This window comes from Sorex fumeus, unplaced genomic scaffold (assembly GCF_029834395.1).
Source record: "Sorex fumeus unplaced genomic scaffold, SorFum_2.1 ptg000151l, whole genome shotgun sequence".
NCBI classification, from domain to species: domain Eukaryota; kingdom Metazoa; phylum Chordata; class Mammalia; order Eulipotyphla; family Soricidae; genus Sorex; species Sorex fumeus.
Genome location: NW_026606208.1, coordinates 4,118,517 through 4,140,410, shown reverse-complemented (window position 1 = coordinate 4,140,410; position 21,894 = coordinate 4,118,517). Strand labels below are relative to the sequence as shown.

General features: G+C 44.0%; 1 protein-coding gene across 1 annotated transcript; it reads right to left on the bottom strand.

Annotated features, from left to right (window-relative positions):
• Positions 1 to 7,797: 7,797 nt before the first annotated feature.
• SERPINB12 (serpin family B member 12) lies at positions 7,798 to 20,961 on the bottom strand. Its single transcript, XM_056106991.1, has 7 exons — positions 20,794 to 20,961; positions 17,316 to 17,447; positions 15,434 to 15,574; positions 14,312 to 14,429; positions 10,718 to 10,860; positions 9,085 to 9,252; positions 7,798 to 8,202 (listed from the first exon to the last, which is right to left on the bottom strand). The coding sequence occupies exons 1-7, from the start codon at positions 20,959 to 20,961 to the stop codon at positions 7,798 to 7,800; spliced, it is 1,275 nt and encodes a 424-aa protein (XP_055962966.1).
• Positions 20,962 to 21,894: the final 933 nt, after the last annotated feature.

Sequence of the window (21,894 nt, the reverse complement as noted above, 5' to 3'; positions counted from 1 at the left end):
AAGAGCATTAAAGCATTCCAAGAAGTGGTCATATGGAAATTCTATTTTAATTTGATTAGTATCCATGACATTTTCACCTACAGTGAATGCGGGTACTTTTCCACTGCCTATCTGCTAACCCTGGTTATTTCCAGTGCTTGATACATGCCATTCTCACAGGTGTGAGGTGATACCTCATCGTCATTTTTATTTTAATTTCCTGTTTTATAAAAATGATGAACACTTTTTTAATATACCTATAGGCATCTGTATGCAATCCCTGAGGATGCATTTGTGCATCTCCTCTCCCCATTTTTTTTCTGGTTATGTAGTTTTATTTTTTTATTAGTGAAACACCATGAGGTACAGTTATAGACTTATAAATTTTTGTGCTTGGGTTTCAGTTTTACAATGATCAAGTACCCATCCCTCCATCAGTGCCCATCCTCCACCACCACGAGTCCCAGCATCCCTCCCACCCCTCATCCCCCATCCCACCCTGCCTCTGTGGCAAGGCATTCCCCCTTGTTCTCTCTCTCTTCTTTTGGGTACTGTGTTTTGCAAGAGAGGCATTGAGTGGCAATCCCCTCTCCCCATTTTTGATGAGTTATTTTGTTGTTGTTCTTGTTGTGATTGTTGAGTTTTTCCACTGCTTTGTGTATTTGCTTATTTTCCCTTTGTCAGATGTATGGTCTACGAATATTTCATTTCATCCGGTAGGGTACCTAATGAATCCTTCATTTTTTTCACAGTGCAGAAATTCTATGGTTTGATGTATTTATTTATTCATTTATTTATTTTTAGTGTTCTTTTCTTAACCAATGGCATCAAATCCCTGAAAACGCCACTGAAGTCTCTATCATGGAAAGTTCCTTGATGTATTTTGTAACTCTGAGCTAATAGAGAACCCTTTCATCTGTTTTAATTAATTTTATGTGTGCTATAATATCTGGGTCAAGTTTCTTCTTTTTTGTTTTTTTTGTTTGTGGGCTTACTCCTGGTTCTGCACTCAGAGGACCAAATGGGTTGAGGAGGATCAAACCCAGGTCTAGCATCTTGCTTACTCTACTATCTCTCAAGGCCCTCAACATTCTCTTATATAACCACAGCATATGTGGAGTATAAAGGGATGTAGTCAAGGACTAAATAATGGAAGCAAAGACCAATGATTACCAAGGCTAGAATGGGGTCTAAAGAATGGAGTTTGCCAAGCAGGAGGGACTGGGGAAGAGAGGAGACAGCCTTGAACAGATTCTTGCCCCCTGGTGGTAAATATGGTGTATTAATATTGTATTCCTGAATTATTATTGTAAATCATGGAGCCTAAGTAAAAAAGAAAAGGAAAAAGAAACGCTTTTGAGATTCCTGGATTTTGATATCAGCTCGTGGAAGCTCTCAGCAATTCTTTCTTCAAATAAGAATTCTTGAGTATGACATTATTTACTTATATATTTTTTATCATCCTCAGAAATTTATTATTTATGTATTCACTTTTAGTTTGGGAGCCAATACCCAGCGATGCTCAGAGGTGACTCCTGGCTCTGCCACAGGATTATTCCTGGTTGACTCAGGTGACAATATGGCGTTGCTGGAAGTCCAACCCAAATAGGCAGAGTGCAAGATCAACATCCTACCTACTGTACTATTGCTTCAATCCCCTATTTATATGTTTTTAATATTATCCTTTCCTTCTCTCTTAGTTATTTTCATTGTGATAACAAGGGGTTGCACAGTTGGTTGTGATTCTCACACATACTTTGGTGTCATACTAGGCATATATAAAAGCATTGCCAACTGGGTCATACACCGCATATGAGGTGATACTGTGGGGGAACTCAGGATCTCAAGCCTGCAAGGAAGATAGATGTTCTACCACTGGGCCATCTCTGGCTCTTTTCCTTGGAAATTTATTACAACCAAATATCTGAGCTCATCTGATTTTTTCCTTTGGCTGGGGTGGGGCGGGGTCGGAGGTAGTCGAAAGGGCTTGGGAAAGGGAAGGGTAGAGAATTAATGTGGTTATTTTGGGTTATTATGCTTGTCTGTTTGTTTGTCATTATTCGTTCCAGGTATCAAACCCAGGACCTGACAAATGCAAGTTATGAGCTCTGCTATTGAGCTTAGTCCCTAGACCCTGAAATTTTAACGTTTAATTTTAGCATGTCTAGTTCTGCTTATCTTTTTGAATATCAATCAGTGTAATCAGGTATTCATCCAGGTTACTTGAAAAAGAAATTTTTCTTTATCAAGTCTTTATTAATTTCATGCCAGTTTGTCAACTGCCTTCTCTGAAAAACAATCACAATTCCTGGATTTGCTTTCCAGTTTTTTTCTATTTCCCAATGTCTCTCTTATCATGTCATATGCATCCTAATAGACACTCAAGCATAGCCTAGTCATGACTAATTAAACTTTCTTGTGCGTCTGTTTCGTGTCTTTATTTTCTCTCAAACCTTTTTTGAGACTGTGGAGCAAGTGGCAGGGGACAGACACTGCATATGTGAGCCCTGAGTTTGATCCCTGCACTCCCTACCCCCCCATAAAAATAAAAATAACAAGTTAAAATTCTTCTATAATTTTTTTCCTGCTTCTTGGCAGGATCACGGCTGCCCTGTGGTGTTGGTGCTTCTGGGGCACGTCCCTGGAGCCTGCAGAAAGGGCCCCTTACTCCTTGCCCTCTCCTCAGGTGCTCTCCTCAAACTGGCCCGGGGAGCCAGGGAGCGGGCGCGCGGAGCCCAGAGCCACCGTCTTTGTGTTTGATATTGGTGCATTTACAAAGAACCTGTATGTTTTTCAGGCCGGAAAGAAACTGCAGCTGCTCCTGGTTCGATCCAGGGCACCACTGGGGTCTCCTGAGCCCCACCAGGAGTGATCCTTGAGCATAGAGCCTAGAGTAAGCCCTGAGCACCGCTGGGTGTGGTCTAAGTAACCCTCTTCCTCCGAAAGGAAACGACTTCCCCCTCTGCCACACTACGACACCCGGATGGTCACTCAAAGTGTCCCCAGCCATCACTGCCACACCGATATGATCACCCACGGTGCCCTGGCCATCACTGCCACATCGGATGGTCACCCATGATGCTGCGGGGTCGTTCCTGGCATGCAGGGCAGGGTTAGGGCTGCAGCTTACAGCCTCAAGCCTACACGCCAGGTGCTCAGCCAGGAGCTGGCCCCAGGCCCCTGGAATTACCTTGATTGTTTTTTATAGGAACCGCATCAGGCCTTGCTGAGGGCATGGGGTGCCAGAGGTCAAATTCAGGGCCAGGCATGTGTCTACTAATTGAGTTCTCTCCCTGGTTCCCCTTCCCCAGAAAATCATCATCTTTTTATGAATTATTTTTAAGAAGTAAACATTATTATTATTATTATTACTATTATTGGCCTGGAGCGATAGCACAGCGGGTAGGGCATTTGCCTTGCATGCGGCCAACCTGGGTTCAATTCCTCTGTCCCTCTGGGAGACTCCAGCAAGCTACCGAGAGTATACCACCCGCACAGCAGAGCCTGGCAAGCTCCCCGTGGAGTATGCCAAAAATAGTAACAAGTCTCACAGTGGAGACATTACTGGTGCCCACTAGAGCAAATCGATGAACAACAGGAGGACAGTGCTACAGTGCTATAATTTTTAATTCCTCATCAACCTTAAATTTTACTCAGTTCTTTCACAACTTATCCCCGTTTATCTTCATGAATTTCCACTTCGGTTCTATAGAACCCCTGGCTTCTAAAATTCTATGTAACGTGTTTGCAAGTTTTCTAAGTTCCTCTCTGGTTCTTGTCATTAAGTTATTTTATGAAATCTCATTTCACTGTGTATAGTGTTATGAAACTCTCCCTTGTTTCTCTTTTCCCATTTATTTAAACTTGGGCATTAGACCATCTATTCGGAATCTCTGGATAAATTCTTGTCATCCCCGTGCTGATGGATTTGATTATTTCTAGGGTTTTTTTGTTTGTTTGTTTCTAGCTAAGACATTAATGCAGGCTTTGAAGAACATGATTTGGAAGGGAAACAGTACATGGAAAAATTAAGTATTAAGTAGAATACATTGGTAAAATGGCTTGCAGGTGTGGGCATAAATTACATGTTTTTATGGAGAAGAACAGAAAAAGAAAAAAGGAAGTCAGTTTAGCAGCACGAGAATGCAACTGAGCTGGACAGATGAAGAGCCCATCTGCAGCTGGTGTGCAGCTGTGAAGCAGGGCATCCCCTGGGACGAGCATAATGCTTCCTCCCCTCTTTGCCTCCTCCCCAGGACTCCACCTGACATTAATGATCCTGTAATGTGCTACAGTGTGCACATTCGCAGAAGTAAACAGCAATCAAGGATGAAGCAACAAGTTCTGGCTCGCCCCATCTCAGGGAAAAACTGAGGAGGAGCCTGAGGGGGAAACACAGACATTGGATAATGCATAAAAGCAGAAGGGGTTCCTGGTATGAAACGCCCGGGACAGAGAGAAGGCGAGGGAGCTTGTTCCCAATGAGTCACACATTGACAGTCCTCCTGTCCTCTTCCCAGAATGTTTCCTGTCCCTGCCAATGAATGGATGATGCTCCCTTCATGGTTCTGCCCTTCCCACTGCTGCATAGAGGCAATATTTCTGGGAATGGAACTGGGAAGGGTGGGCAGTGGAGTCACCCTCACCTCACCTTCCTCCAAGGTTTCGGATGATGGCAGGGAAAATAACCTCAAAGAAAGACCAAAGATCAAGCCCGCTACACAGCAACAAGCACAAAACAAATTTTGGCTTGCCAGAATTTGGACTTGGAAAAGATCTTGCATTGGGGGGCCCCGAGGAAGGCAGTGCACTGGGCAACCCTGCAGATGACAGGCGGGTGGTGTCAGGTGATTTCGTTCTGTTTCCCCAGAGACCTGCCTCCCATATTCTGTTTTTGTTTGGTGGCCACACCTGGCAGCGCTCAGGGCTGACTCCTGGCTCTGCACTAAGGGGTCCCTCCTGGTGGCTCAGGGGACTACATGGGGTGCTAGGGGTCAAACCCATGTTGGCCTCATGCAAGGGAAGTATCCTACCCCCTGTAGCATCACTCCAGTCCATCCCTTCCATATTCTGATGATTGATGGTTCCCTTTCATAGACTTTTAGAGTTGTGAGTTTCTTTCCTTTTCTTATGTTAATTATGGTGAAAGTTCAGCAGAAATTATGAATGGTACAAAATGTACATTTTCTACATACCTGAGATGAATTGTTAGTATTATGTGTTTTTATATTTGGGGATCAACATTTTTTGTTAAATTTATATTTTAAAAAGTCACTTGGCTGGTACAACATGGAAAGTATCATGCTAAGCGAAATGAGTCAGAAAGAGAGGGATAGACATAGAAAGATTGCATTCATCTGGGGGATATAAAGTAAGAAAATATGAGATTAATACCCAAGAATAGCTGAGATCAGCACCAGGAGGATTACTCCATAACTTAGAGGCCAGCCGGGTATTCTAGGGGAAAGGGCAGTTCAGATAGAGAAGGGAGCACCAAATAAAGGGTGTTAGGAGGATCCTCCCAGGAGGGGAGATGCATGTCGAAAGTAGACTATGGACTGAACATGTTTGCCACTCAATGCCTCTTTTGCAGACCACAACACCCAAAACGAGAGAGAGAACACAGGGGATTGCCCTGCCACAGAGGCAGGGGGAGATGGGGGGATGGGGGTGGGGGGGATATTATCCATGGTGGTGGAAAATGGGCACTGGTGGAGGGATGGGTATCTGATCATTGTATAATCGAAACCCAAGCACAAAAAATAGTAAATCTACAACTGTACCTCATGGTGTTTCACTAATAAAAATTTTTTTTTTAAATTGATTCAAATAAAAAAAAAAGTCACTTGGCAACACAATACACGTATTGCAACTGAAGGCAAAAGTGCTTTATTCAAGAATGTGTTTGCTAATTTACAGAAAGATTTAAGAATCTCACCCTTTCTCATTATTGTAAATAGACATATTTTCCCATTGTGATTAACATTCTGAAAATTTTTTCATACAAATGTAAGTTTATGGAAGAAAAGAAGCAGCAGCAAGGCCAGCCAATGCCATTCTGGACTGAAGGTCGCACACATCCATCAGGTTAGCCAACAATCAACCCTGAAAACATCAACCCAGGAAGCAACCCCAGGAAACTATTGATCATCTGAGATAAGTGTAGTCTGTGGCCCAATACGTTTTTGGTGGAGTTGCCTCAAAGCACGTCACATGACCAATGAGAACCTTTATACCATCCATCAGTAATCTTTAATAATGAGAAGCCATGAAGAAGGTGGATCTTGCACCACAGCACAAAGGAGGAAAAGAGAACTAGCAGAGCAGAGGGCCTGCAAGACACAGGCATGGTCAACATAGTCCACATCCCTTCTCCTGCCAATATTGCTTCGGCTACCCTTAACCATAAAGGCACTGGGAGGAAGACTGGTATGACCACTACCAAGATGAGAAATCGACCTTCTATGCGTGAGTTAGGCATGTCAGTGGTCAGTCCAGCACGCTCAGCTGAAGCAGAGAGATCAAGAACTCACAACAGCAGGGGAAACGAAGGTTGCAAGAGAATTGCAAGATCCTAGAGTCTTGAGAACTCAGAGATCCACTTTCAATCAGCTCGTTTGGTGTGGGAGAAAGTCAACAGCTTTCCCGCCGGTTTCCATGGCCAACATCCTGCACCCAGCTCTTGGGACACTCGCATGTGACGACAGGATAAAAAGAGGTAAATGCGGAGCCTGGGAGTGGGGTCCACCTGAGACTAAGGCTTCTCTGTCCACAGCGAGGGCAGTGATTCTCTGCCCAGCTCACTGTACTTGGTATTTGGGAGTAACTATAGATGAGAATGCTTTGTGGAAGAAAGAAAAAGAGAGGTGGGGGGAGAGTTTTATCATAAGACTCAGGAAGACCAAGACTAACTGTTTTAAATTGACTTGGTAATCTCTTCTCTCAAATTCACCAGATACCATTTTCCTGCTCTGAGCAAAAGAAAAAAAAAAGCTGACTGGGGATAGTCTTACTTTTTATTTGTTTGTTTGTTTGTTTGTTTTTTGAGTCACATCCGGTGACACACAGGGGTTACTACTGACTCTGAACTCAGAAAGTACTCCTGGGGACCAGACAGAGATGACACAGATAAAACCCAGCTTGGCCACATGCGAGGCAAATGCCCAACCCACTGTACTAACACTCTGGCCCCCGTCTTCCATCTTAAAACTATCACTTAAGTCGCCCACAAACCCTCCTGTCCCCAAGTGAGAAGCATCTCATAGAACAGCCAGCCTCTGTGCAGTAAACTGGTAGCAGGGAGACACAAGTCATCTCTGCCCGTGACGCACAGTGATTTCACTCCTCTAGAAAGAGGGCTGAGTGTCCAGGACACACAGTATGGGTGTGTTTTCTCTTGCCACCACGTTCGATTGTTTTCGAAGTTCACCATCCCCAAGAAGAGGTCTCATAACAACTTTCAAGATTCCTTCGTGAGGATGACAGCAACTTGAATAAAGTGAATGTCATTCTCAATGATGTGGACTTGCAGGTCACAGCAGACGGGGGAGGGGAGTTAAACTTACACTCTTGAAAGTTTAGGAAGCAAAACATTAGAGGTGGAAGAAGAGCCCTTTGACACTAACAGAAAAATCAGCTACAGGGTGAAAGAAAGATAAGGACAAACATGGACCGGGAGGGACTCCAGCCTTGTTGCAAGCAATGATGGAAGAAAGGATACTTGAAACAGTAACCAAGATCCGAGTACCCATATTTGACCAGGGGAAGATTGCATTGCTGTTTTTCTTTCAGCTCCCAAGTGATAGAGGCTGTGTTCTCTTAAGGAGAGAGAACCCTGCCATAGAAGAGAATGGTTTGGGTTTTTTTGTGTCTGATGAAAAAGAGAAAAGGATGATTGACATTAAACGTCACCCAGGAGGGACTGGACTTTTCCATGCCCACGGCCCCACTGGCTGCTGCTGCCTCTGAGCCATTTTCATCCACCTCCACAAAGGTTTTATGAATAACTTTCGATAGGTAAAAATTGGGATTTGGAGAGATTCCAGTAAGATCCGCTTTCGTTTCATCAAAGATATCCGTGATCCCCATGTCCTGGAGAATAGAATTAAGATCGTAGCTGTCTTCCAAGGTGAACTGGGGCAAGGAGACAGCTACTCTTTCCTCTGACAGGTTTTCTGAGTTGCTCCAGGCCATTAGTTTCTCGTAGGTGATGCTCTGTTCAAGCTACAGGAAGAAGAAAAAGATGCGTAGGATCAAGTTGCGAGGTTGCAAAGAATGTCCCAGTGATTTCAAAGAGCCTGAGTCTAGTTCAAGAAGAGGTAAAAGTCTTCAGTTTCTATCCCTGACCTTCAGAATACTCTGATTTTATTTATAACTGCTCTAAGAATATCTCTTTCCTCTTTAGAAGGAAAATGGTGTGCTTTGCTGAATACAGACAAGTATTCAAAGCCCAGCAAAGCTCCATTGATTAAGATGAGACTCAGTCTCACCTCTGAAATATAGAGGTGTCCATTGAATGCTTGCAGGAGCATTAGAAAATAACATATGAAAGCACTTAACACATTGCTGGCATACAATCAATTTTCAATACTGTTTATTTCTGTTATTACTGTGCTGGTATTTCTCACTTTCCCTTCTATCTCTTTTTATCTCACCAGATAATATGAAACAGTGCCTCTCGAGTCATCAGTCAGTGCTACTTCACAAGTCATCTAATCCATGATTAATATCATCTAATGTCAAGGTTCCATGCATCCCAAAACAGGACTTAACTTTTAGCTGAGCTGTGGCAAAATAGTCTGAACAAAAGACCAGAGGTCAGCATTGTCAGAGAAAATGAAACGCTGTTTTATTTAGAGCAATTCTCAAGTTACCCAACATTGCTATCCTTGGACTGTGTGAGGGGTGGATTTCCTTAGAGAGGAAAGCCCTATCTGACATTTGTTCTTTTGTTCTAAACAAATATGGAATGAATCATACATCAAATTCAGATCCTTATGGATTCTTTGAAATCTCTGATTGCTCAGCCACTGTCCTTCCTCAACATGTCCCATTCCACAGATCTGTAATGGAACATTCTACAAAGGCATGAAAACAGAGCTTCACCTCTTTCAGGCCTTTCAGGTTGTCTTCCGAGGCCGCCGGCAGCAGGATGAACATGCTGAGCCCTCCCTTGGTGTATTTCATTTCAAGGACCTGAGCCTTCAGCTCCTCTATGAAGCCGATGTTAAAGAGACCCTTTTGGTTCATCATCTTCACACACTTACTTTCATTCTGCAGCAGACAGGGGAGATAACAGACAAGATAGATAATCACAGAACTTCCATGGTAAATGTACCAGCTGACACGGTCCCCAACATCCCCCAAAACATGGGTCTGGGTCTTTACTGGAAGTTCTGAGCAGCATCAGTGATCCACCCTAAGAGAGCTCTCTGGCCACTCAAAGACTTGCCCTTCCTTTACCAATATTTGATCTTCAGTGTTCTTCCCTGGCCCTCTCAGAGAGCCTGGCAAACTACCGAGAGTATTCAGTACGCAAAACCAGTAACAAGAAGTCTCACAATAGAGACATTACTGGGCCTGCTCGAGCGAATCGATGAACAACGGGAGGACAGTGTTCTTCACTCCGAAGATCACGGTTGATGTGTCCATTGGCTATGCAATCAGGAATCCACAGTGCAATGGGAACAAACCCAGCTGGGTTTCTATCTTAAGATCTGTTCTACTCAATCTCTTGGGCTCACACAACCACTCTATCCCTTCTGACCTGAATGATACTATTACAAAGCCACTGAGATCCTTTAATAGGGAAATAACCATGTATCTATTAAAAGTGACACTTGTTCCATTGGCTTCCATCAAAGGAAAGTACCACCTAGACCCTTTAAATGTGATAATAGGTTGAGGATGTTTGAGGAGTCATTAACCTACAGATAAAGATGTACAAAGCTAAAAAGAATGTGTTTTGCATGAAATGACATCATTAACAGCATTGTGAACCACAGAGCCTAAAATAAATTTTTTCAAAGAATAACTAGCAAAACAAGTGGAGAACTGGGATCTGATCCTTCCCTTCCCGCTGATTCTCCAGTCTTATGGCTTAGAAGAAAACATTCACAGATGTGATGTTAAGACATGCACTTGGCAAGTAACATCCTTGGGGTGGAAAGATAGTGAGGGGATAAGGCCCTGCCTTGCACGCAGCCAACCCCAAGCACAGCCAGAAGGAAGTCTGAGTGTAAAGCCAGAAATGAGCCCTGAGCTCTCGCGGGTGTGGCCCAAATATTCCGCCCTCAAATAAACAACTTCACCACTGCATTTTGTGCTCAGCTTCTATATGGAAACATTAAGAACACCAGTTTATTTGGGAGAACAAATAAAATAATGAATGAAAATAGTGAAATATAAGATTTCATGAACTTCAGGTATTGCTTCTGATTTATAGAAAATGTTACTATAGACCTAAGTTGTCAGTGGGTGGGGTGCTTGCCCTGCAGACAACCAATGCAGGTCCTGTCCCTCGCATCCCATACGAACCCCCAAGCACTGCCAGGAGTGATTCCTGAGTGCAGAGTCAGGAGTAACCTCTGAGCATCACTGGGTATAGCATAAATAAATAAATAAATAAAAGTTGCAACCCAGAGATCTTGTTCTTAGATTTGAGTCTACAACTTGTACAATATTCTCTGTGGAAACTATGAGTGGAACATTGAAAAATCCCCATGTTATGAGAAAGTACCTCACTGAGTAAAAATGGGGCCTCCACCGTGTTCTCACAGTCAAAGTATTTTTCCCATTTGGCCTTGAAATAAACAGCATTCACCAGCACCAGCACCGTGGAATCAGTAATGGCATCCTCATTAAAGAGCTCCTTGATTTTACCTACAGAGAAGGGCACCAAGAGATTATTCCAAATATGAATCGTATCAGAAATATTCACACAGACAGAGGTTTCCATGCATCCCTGAGGCACTGCATGTCTCAAACACTTATAGTCTGGGTGAGGTGGAAGGGAGGGAAGGATAGGTAGATTGGTAGTGGAGGAGTTGCACGGGAAAGGAATCTTCTCACCCTAATCTAAGGAAACTCCAGAGCCCTATCATGGAATTTCCTTTGATTCTCTGTATCAACCTTTAATGATTGGGAGCCATTTGGTCCTCCAGTAGACATCCAGGACATTCCAAGGAGGCCACAGGTAGAGCATCATTTAAATGGGGGTGAGGGGAATACGTGAGGGATAGCTGTTTGGACAAGAGAGACATAGGATGTAAGTAAGGTTGAAAGGGTGCTACCATAGGAAAAAGATTGAGAAAATTCTCACTATGGTCTGAATTTGTCATCAGATGTTTTCCTCTGTGGGTCACTCAAAGTGTAATTCCCATTACCCAAATATAGAATAATCCCCTTGTGTAAAAGAGCTATGATGTAACTTCTTAGTGGGAAGTAGAGAGTATGTTCCTAACTATCAAAAAACTGCATGTAAATATATGAAGCTATGATAGAAAAGCATCCACATGTCTTTTCTCAGCTCTTCCCACATCAACTGTGACAAGTCTTTACTTCTGTAAAGAAGTAACTCCCTTCTTTGTAGAGGAATAGACACCATGATTGAAGTCATGCAACCACAAGCAGTAATACCACCTGAGATCTGCCTTGGGCCTTTCTTCTCTGTCTTGACTCAAATCTGGGGTGTCTTGTACAATCACACAACCCTAAGGTGACTAGAAAAATCCCCTGCTCTCAGGCAATAATATTTTCTTTCTTTCCCACCTCAAAATGCCATGACTTGAACGTATTCATAAGTCTTCAGATGACAAGACCTTTCTACCTAAGGAATATTCTTCTTAAAAAATAGTAATTGTTATAGACTAAACATGATTGTCACCCATTGCCTCTTTTGCAAACCACAACACCCAATAAGATAGAGAGAACAAAAGGGAATGCCCTGCCAGAGAGGCAGGGTGGGATGAGGGGGATGGGGGTGGGAGGGATACTGGGATCCGTGGTAGTGGGAAATGGGCACTGGTGGAGGGATGGGTATTTGATCATTGTATAATTGAAACCCAAGCACAAAAATGTGTAAGTCTGCAACTGTACCTCATGATGTCTCACTATTAAAAAAATTTTAATAAAAAAATAAAATAAAATGAATAGTAATTGTTTATGTTGTCATCATCTGTACTCACAATGCTTTGGGCAAGCTAACTAAGGAGAAACTAGATATTTGTGCCAAAAGAATGAATAACTTTTAGAACAGCTGCTGTCTTTTGGCAAATGGATGGAGCCTTGAAGGACTCATAATTCCTGTGGCACATACAACCATCTGTACCCAACTGCAACAGTCTCCTCTTACAAGTTACTTTCCAGCCTAAAGTCAGAGTCACCTCTAAAATCTCATCCCCTGGCTTTTATGCCATCACTCTGACCTGAGTTCATCATGTAAAGCAGTACTCAACAGAACTATATTTGGCTGTTTTCCTATTAAGGCAACATGAATTTCTATGCTGATGACAAATTAATAGAAGACACTAAGACAAATCTTATTGATTCAAATCTCCCTATAATATGACTAAAGGGAAATTTTCGGGGGGGGGCAGAGCAATAGTACAGCAGGTAGGGTGTTCGCCTTGCACACAGCCGACCCAGGTTCAATACCCGGCACCCCATATGGGCCCCCAGCACTGCCAGGAGTAATTCCTGAGTGCAGAGCTAGGAGCAACCCCTGAGCATCACTGGGTGTGACCCAAAAAGCAAAAAAAAAGAGCAATTTTCAAAGTTACAAATTGGAAATACAAATCAAATTCATAATAAGCTGTAATACTGCTGCATGCAAGGCAGTACATACGGGACTTGCCTTGCATGTAACTGATCCGTTTGATCCCTGGCACCCATACGGTCCATGGAGCCCTGCCAGGAGTGATCCTTGAGCCCAGGGCCAAGAGTGAGCCCTGAGTACAGATTGATGTGTGCCCCCCCCCCAACCAACAAATAAACAAAGATCGTAGTGCGATATGAGCTCACAGCAAGGAGAATAGTTGTTACCCAAAGACAAGAAACAGACAAGGACAGGGGCTGATGGGGAGAGAAGGGACCCCAGAAATCAATATAGAAACTTTTAAAGAAAAAGATTAAAGGGAGAAATTCCATAGCAGCCCCCCTACTTCTGCATACTTATGCAAAAATACCCCAACATTTCAGAGATAGATGCACCCTCATGTTCGGTGCATTGTTTACAATAGCTGAGACCTGGAAATGTCCTGGGTATCTGTAGACTTAGAGGCACACAGAGAATACGGGGTCCATCTGCCTGAGTTCCCCAGCTTACTTGGCCTATCACCCTGTTTTCATAAAAATAATTTCTTGAGCCTCCTTCTTGAAGTCTACTCTCTTTAAGTGAAAAAAAGGAAGGCACCTGCCAATGACCTCAGAGACAACTACAGTCCCCCTGGATGTTTCCAGTGCCCCCAGAAGGGAGGAGGAGCATGACCCATCTATAAAAAAAAATGATCTACAAACTTACCACAGGTGGTGTGGAGGGGCACAGTTAGGACACAGAAGGGACCACTATGATAGTGATAGTTGGAAATGGTCAGTCTGGACAATTGTGTACGAAGGAGATGAAGGGATATACATGATAACTTTTCAGTGCCTGTATTGCAAACCACAATGCACAAAAGGGGATAGAGGATAGACGGAGAGACAGACAGACAGACAGAGACAGAGACAAAGAGAGAAAGAGAGAGAAACAGAGAGATAGACAGAGACAGAGACAGAGAGAGAGAAACAGAGAGACAGAGACAGAGAGAGACAGAGAGAGAACGCAGAGAGAGAACGCAGAGAGACAGAGACAGACAGAGAAGAAAAGTGTCTGCCACAGAGGCAGGCTGGGGCAGGTGGGGAGGGGGGTGGCGAGACAGAAACTGGGACATTGGGTGGGAAATGTGCACTGGTGAAGGGACAGGTGTTGGAACCTTAAATGACTGAAACCCAATCCTGAATAACTTTGTAACTGTGTTCCTCAAGGTGATTCCATATTTTTTTCTTAAAAAAAAACTTAACTACATGATATAAATCTACTCAGTTATAAAGAAAGGGGAAGGTCGTTTCTTGCGCAACAAGATGGGTGGACATTAGACTCAGTGAAACAAGGAGCATCAAAGCGTTTAAGTCTTGGACAGGGAGTTTTCATGGTCCACCCAGGAAACTTTCTCCAGAGAAGTAATTCTGAAGTGTGTGTTGGGGGTGGGGGGGAGTGGAGATGGGGGGAGGATGACTTGACTTGTTTTTCTCTGAAACAGGGACCAGCAGCTGCAGTATGTTTGCTCTCCCGTACCTTGGGACTGAGATTCAACCCAGAAGTTAATCTCTCGCCTGGACTTTTCAGTGTCTTTGCGGAAATCCACGCTTTCAAAAGTCGTGTGGTAAAACTGGATCACACCGTCCAAGTATTCCTGTTAAGTGAACAGAAATAGTGCGACAAAGTCATAGCCTTACACTAATGTTACAAGTATAATGAGAAAGATGCGCCTTTGGTACCCTACATAGCACTAAACGACTCTAGGACCGGCTTGGTTATCCAGAGGCATTTCCATTGCACTGACCAATCAGGGTGCGGAACGATTATCCAGCAAAGCTGCCCACAGTTACATTGCACACGCCTTTCCTCCTTTATTTGAATGCTCCATTTGTAAAGACATCTCAAGACAAACAATATCAAATAAATGGAGAAGCTTGGCTTTTAAAATATTCCTTTTTTTTTTTAAGAAATAAAACCTGGCTTAACGGCTACAGACCTTCTATGTGACATCATGAGGGGAAAAAAGTCTTGGAAATAGATAAGGTGATGCGCACATAACTGTGAACTGTAATTACTGGCCCTGAATCATTTACTTTGCTGCGTTTTAAAAAGCAAATTTTGCTTGCAGATATTTTACAATTCTAAATGCCAAAAGCTTTTATTTGTACATTTTTAGATGGCTGATTTATTTTACATGTGTATTGTGATATAAACACACTAAAGCTCGTTTTCCAAAGTTGGGTACTTGGCTTCTCATTTGCATGGAGAGAGGCACGCCACCGTCTCCCCTAAGGAGCTGGGCGTCGGCGCGGGGGGGGCAGCCCGTTCATTGCTAAGTGTGTGGCTCCCTCTAGTGGCCGGAGAGGCAATTGGCGCCCAACCAAGACACCTCGTTCTAGATGCTTTTTGGTCCCCAACACCCTCCTGTTACACCACTCACTTCTTACTTGGAGGAGGGCAGCCTGATCTTGGCACAAAGGGTGATTTTAGAGAGTTGTTGCCGGGAGTGGCCAGGGGACACGGGCAGAAGTATTACCAGGTGCAGCTGTCACGCACCTTGACTGGGAAAGAGTCATCCACCAGAGCGAGTCTTGCTCCAGTCCACCTGTACAGGGGACCACCCAGGCGCTACCGCTAGTGGCAGCAATCTGAACTCACCTGGTGTACCGGGAATTCCCGCTCTCCATACAACCTGTTGGCAATACTCAGGGTGTAATCCGCTCGGACCCTGTCCAGTTTGGACAGAAGTTGCCCGAAGTAGCAGCTGAGCACTTCACTCTGGTCTCTGGAAGACTCTGACTAAAACAGAAACAAACGGGGACAGTTTATCCCAAGAGTTAGACGCCACTAAAGCAACTTGTCCCAAGAATAGCCGAGATAAGTGCCAGGAGGATTACTCCATGGCTTTGAGGACAACGGCACACGCTAGGGGAAAAGGAAGCTCAGATAGAGAAGGGAGCACCAAATAAAGGGTGTTGGGAGGTTCCTCTCAGGGTGGGAAATGCGTGATGAGAGTAGACTATAGTCCGAACAAGATTGTCACTCAATGCCTCTTTTGCAAACCACAGCACCCAAAAGGAGAGAGAGAACAAAAGGGAATGCCCTGCCACAGAGGCAGGGTGGGGTGGGGGGGATGGGAGGTGGGAGGGATACTGGGATCATTGATGGTGGAGAATGGGCACTGGTGGAGGGATGGGTATTCAATCATTGTATAACTGAAACCCAAGCACAAAAATTTGTAAGTCTACAACTGTGCCTCATGGTGTTTCACTAATAAAAATTTAAGGGGAAAAAAAAGCAACTTGTCCTACTGCTTTGTCACCATCAGGAGGCAGTGGGGTGGGGGGGCACGCCGACAAAAGAGAGGATAAAATAGTTCCCAGAGCGAGGTCCAGGTGTACAAGTAGGAATAGTAGATATCAGGTCACAGGGAGGAACTATCCAAGCCTGTGCTCCCCATATTCAGCAGAATACACTGTGAGTGTTCCTCTTTCCTGTCTGACTTCAACAAGATACTGTTGGGGGAGGAGGTGTTAATTTATTTTTTTTATTGAATTACCATGAGATTAGAGCATTACAAAATTGTTCATGCTTGAGTTTCAGTCATGCAATGTTCCAACACCCATCACTTCATCAGTGTAATTTTCCAGCACCAGTGTCCTCAGTTTCCCTCCCACCCCTTCAAGCCATTCAAGCCCCCTCCCAGCCCAGCCTGCCTCAATGGCAAGCACCTCTCTTCAATCTCTCTTTCTCTCTCTCTCTCATTTTTGGCATTATGGTTTGCGATACAGATGCTGAAAGATTATCATGTCTATCCCTTTACCTGCTTCCAACACTCAGCTCTTGTCCAGAGTGATCATTTCTAACTAATATTCTCATATTGGACCCTCCTCTATCTTAACAATCCTCCATCTCCCACACGACTGGCCAACCACTGACCAGTCCTCCCGGACCTTTTCCCTGGCCTTGGATATTAGCTTCATACTGTTTTTTTTATATCCCACAAATAAATGCAGTTATTCTACATCTGTCCCGTTCCTTCTGACTCATTTCACTCAGCATGATACGCTCCAAATCTATTCATTTATAAGCAAATTTCATGATCTCATTTTTCCTAACAGCTTTAAGATACAGTTTTTTTTTAACTCCTCTCCAAACTGTGTGTATTTGTTGCTGGATAGAACCCACATATTATACATGCAAGGCAAATGCACACTTTACCACGGAACCTAACCCCAGGCCCTCACTAAAGGTGGAAGATACGTAACCCAATGAATCTCTCCTACTCCTGGTATGGGACCTCCATCAAAGTTTGTTGACACAGGTTTTTATCACTCCAATAGGGCAATGTGTAGGGAAGAAGAATCCTATGCCTACTGCTCTTTATCCTCCATCATACTCCATCCTGGCGCTGTCACAGTGGGGACACCGGAAGGTGTGACCCTAGTCCCTTTTTCATAAGCAGAAGACACTCGTCCTTCCTCTTAGATAAGCCAGAGCATGTAAAACACAGAAGACAGCAGGGTTTGTGGAGTCTCACCTGAGTCACAGAAGACCCTTTTGTTTCTTCCTGCCCTTTCGCAGAGTCCCCAGTCTCTCCTCGTGGTTTGCTTCTCATACACGGCTCTGGATTCTCACTTTCCTTCGGGGAAAATTCACTGAAGTGCAGCACCTGCGGGATGACAGGACGGGACTTTCGATGACGTGAGCGGCACAAGTTTAAGCAGTGCCAGAAACGTTTTTCTGATGTGCCGTGGCCATGGTGATGACGTCAGGCAAAGTGATCAACAACAAAACAAAGCAGATGTTTCTTTGGGCTTGAGCTGGGAGGTGCATGAGGAGAAGGAACCCGCCCCCCAGGTGCTGCACTGAGGAATGACCATGGCTCAAAGTCAGGGTCAGCTCAGACATGAGATCACAGCACCCTCTGAACTGTCTGAAAGCTGCATCTTGAAGACAGTAGAAGAATAAGTAAAATATCTCATAGATTTTCATTGCTAACATGTCAATATGAAATTTTGGTATAAATAAAATATACTGTGAGAGACTGACAAACATCAAAAAAGAACAAGGGGGAGGACAGGCGCAGTTAGGAGGGAGAAGGGACCACTATGACAAGGATAGCAGGAAATGATCACTTTGGACAAGCTGAGTGCTGAAAGGAGGTGATGTGATGTGCATGATACCCTTTCAGTAACAGTATTGCAAACTACAGTGCTTAAAGGGAAAATAAGAGAGGAGGAGTCTGCCATAGAGGTGGGCTGGGGGGATGGAGGGGCAGGGGGCAGGAAAACTGAGGACATTGGTGATGAGAAATGTTCACTGGTGAAGGGATGGGTGTTGGAACATTGTAGGACTGAACCTCAATCATGAAGATTTTTGTAACTGTTGGATCTCACACAGTGATTCAATTTTTAAAAACCCGTTAAATCTCATAATGGAGATAGATAGATAGATAGATAGATAGATAGATAGATAGATAGATAGATGCCACAGATGCAGAGAGAAAAGGACTCTTATTCACTGGGACTGCGGACTGGTCCAGGCTTTTTGGAAAATGATATGGGCATTTTTCAAAAATCTAGAAATTGACCCACCGATTTTACACCAGGGAATATAACCTAGGGGCCCAAAAACACAATGCAGAAAGGCCGTCTGCAATTCTATGTTCATTGTAGCATTATTTTCAGTAGCTAGAATCTAGAAATATCTCAAGCGCCTGAGAACAGATGACTGGCTAAAGAAACTATGGTATATCTACATAATGGAATACTATGCAGTCGCTAGGAATAATGAAGTCATGAAATTTGCTTATACGTGGATGAGCATTGAGAGTATCATGCAGAATGAAATGAATTAGAGGGAGGGAGACAGACATAGAAAATGATTGTTTTCATTTTCAGGATATTAAAAAAATCAGTATGAAATAGCAGAAAAGTATCTTATCTACTATCTTCTACTAGATAGATATCTCCTTCTATCTAGTAGGTAGATCTAGATAGATTCTACTATCTTTGAGAGTAGAAACAAGAGCCAGGAGGACTGGTCCATGGTTGGAAGCTTGCTACAAGTCAGGGGAGGGATAGAGCAGTTAAAACGGAAAAGGGACCACAATAACAAGACAGAAATGATTGTGCTGGAGAAGAAGTGGATGCTGAAAGGAGGTGAAGGGATAAACATGATAAACTCTCGGTACCTGTATTGTAAACCACGATGGTAAAAGGAGGGGGTAGAGGGAAGGAGAAGAAAAGTATCTGCAGTAGAGGCAAGTTAGGGGGTAGTAGAGGAAGGGAAACTGGGGACATTGGTGGTGGGGAATGTACACTGGTGAAGGGACAGATGTTGGAACATAGAATGGCTGAAACCCAACCTTGAACAATTTTGCAACTGTGTATCTCATTATGATATACTGTGAGGCTAGTCTCACATTTTTCTTTCTGTTTTCTTGGTACGACACTAAAATAATTGTAACAAGATACCTGACTCCGATTATACTTGCGTTCAGTAGTGCTGATCTAGTTATAAATCAATCAAGCAAGTGAAGGCAGCAGAGGATAAATTGTCCAGGTGCTACAGAAATGGTTGAGTGCAGAAAGTTGCGGACACAGCTAGCTCAGCTTAGGATAGGTTGGAAGGCAGAAGTCCCTATGAAATCAGTGCTGGAGGATAACAGCCACACTTTGGAGATCAGTTTTGCTAATGGAGTCATAGTCTAGGAAAAGTAAGTGCATCAAGCAGGCTGATCCTCAATTCCACCCTAATCAGAGAATGCATTCCCCAGCTGAAAGAAGAACACTGTTAACGCAGAAACCCTGTGCCAACTCCAGAGAAGTAGGAGACCGAGTCTCTGGAGTCTGTGGTTGACTGGGAGAGCTTTTCTTGCCACTTTTATTCATTCTACAAATTGATTTTGGGGTGGTTGTTAGAAGCGGAGTTCTGTTCTAGGACAAAAATTCATTCTGCATCGAACAAGGCAGACTCAAAGCAAAACCCATGGTAATTAAGTGACTATAGGCCATAGTGGACACAAGAGAAACACCATGCCTGGTGAAAGTCACCAGGATGGAAGGTTATGGGGCAGGATGCAGCAGTCTTAGAAGGAAAGTAGAGGAAAGTTCTCACTGAAGTGATGATAAACTGATCCATCACCCTCCTAAGAAAGAACATCAGAGATAATTTGTTGGGGTGGAATGAGCACAAGGCATGGAGCCATGGCCCCAGGAAGCCAGGAGGTCAGTGTGAAAGAGGGCAGAGAGAATTGGGTAGAATCACCAGGTTTTCTGAAGCTCATATCCCTAGACAGTGAGCATATCTGCATTTCGTCAGCAAAATAAGAATTCCAGGTTCTCTGCAGATAAAAATGACTTCAGCGCTGGAGTTACAGTATAGCATGTCAAGCATTTGCCTTGCTCACAGCTGACCTGGGCTAAGTTTCTGATACCTTATATGTTCCCCCAAGCCTGCCAGAAGGAATCCCTGAGTTCGGGGCAGAACAACTTTGGTTTAAAGTGGATCTCTAGGCAGCAGAAGCACGCTAGGGAGTGGTGTCCAGGTTGGACGGAAGCAGATAATGGTGCCTCAGATCTCAGAGATGATAAAAGTCCCTGAGGTCTGGATCATTCTGGAAAGAAAAGATAGCCAGATTTTCTGACAAATTGTTTGTGCTGTTGGAAAGAGACAAGACAAAGCGGATGGGAAATCCTCAGTCACTAGACCTGAGACTGATGTTCATGTTCATGAATGTGTACTTCATAGAAGGAATGAGCGAGAAAACACAAACACACTCTAAAAGAGACTTGCAATTGTCTCTAACTACGAGACAGATAAGGAGGGTGGAGGAGAAAGCTGTCAGATCTTGAGGTTGGAGAGAAGTCAGAGAGAGGGGAGGCCTCCTTGGGACCTTAAGGAGCAGCTGAATGGAAGAGAAATCAAGCCAGGCCTGTAGCAGAATGCACACGGCTTGCCACAGTGGGACTGAGGCCCGACACTCACAGTGGCCTTTGTTCCTGTCTTCTCACCTTGTCGATCTGTTGGGCACTACCATGTCTGGCCCCCAGGCGGACCATGCTGAGAGCAGCTGAAACACTCAGAGGACAAAAAAAGATGTTTTTATCCTCGTGATTTTTGCTTATCTCTTGAAAAAGGTCAAAACAAAATTTGCTGTTTGCTTCAACAAGAGAATCCATTGTGAAATTGAAGATAGGCTAAAATATAGAAAAAGAGAGACATAATAATAATTAGGATGAAGTAAGTAATTCTCACATTAAGTACCTGAGACTTAATTATACACAATGGTATGTGTTAAAAAACTGCAACACTCAGGTCACCCACATCTTCATGACAGATATTTACTCCAATAGTGATGCCACAATAGACAGGGGTTTTTATGCAGTGGTGTGGAATATGTTTCCTAGGGCTGCTCAAGAAAATTTTGAATCGTCTGAGATGCAGTTACAAAGCTTTCATGTTTGAGTTTCAGTCATACAAAGATCAAACACCCATCCCTGCACATTTTCCACCAACAATGTCCTTCATATCCCTCCCACCACCCCCATTCCGCCCCATCCCCTGCCTCTATGGCAGACACCTTCCTTCTTATTCTCACTCTACTTTTGGGCACCATGGTTTACAATACAGATACTGAGAGGCCGTTGTGTTTGGTCCTTTTTCTGCTTTCAGCACACATCTCTGATCTGGAGCCATCCTTCCAACTATCGTTGACTTAGTGGTCCCTTCTTTATCCCAACTTCCTTCTCCCCCGGGCTGGAGCAATAGCACAGCGGGTAGGGCGTTTGCCTTGCACGCAGCCAACATGGCCAACCCGGGTTCAATTCCTCTGCCCCTCTCGGAGAGCCCGGCAAGCTACCGAGAGTATCTCGCCCGCACAGCAAAGCCTGGCAAGCTCCCCGTGACGTATTCAATATGCCAAACACAGTAACAACAAGTCTCACGATGGAGACGTTACTGGGCCCGCTCGAGCAAATCAGTGAACAACGGGAGGGCTGGACCAGACCGACCTTCTTCCCCAGCACTTAAGTCAGGCTTCCAACTGAGGACCAGCCCTCCCGGTCCTTGTCTCTACTGTCCTCAGATGTTAGTCTCATAATGTGCTATTTTAT

Excerpts from the sequence above, each read along its gene's own strand:
- SERPINB12 (XM_056106991.1), bottom strand. The coding sequence starts at position 20,961 with ATGGATTCTCTTGTTGAAGCAAACAGCAAATTTTGTTTTGACCTTTTT. Across the intron at positions 14,430-15,433 it reads GGGAATTCCCGGTACACCAG|GAATACTTGGACGGTGTGAT; the intron begins GTGAGTTCAGAT and ends TTCACTTAACAG. Across the intron at positions 8,203-9,084 it reads ACCTGAAAGGCCTGAAAGAG|CTTGAACAGAGCATCACCTA; the intron begins GTGAAGCTCTGT and ends TTCTTCCTGTAG.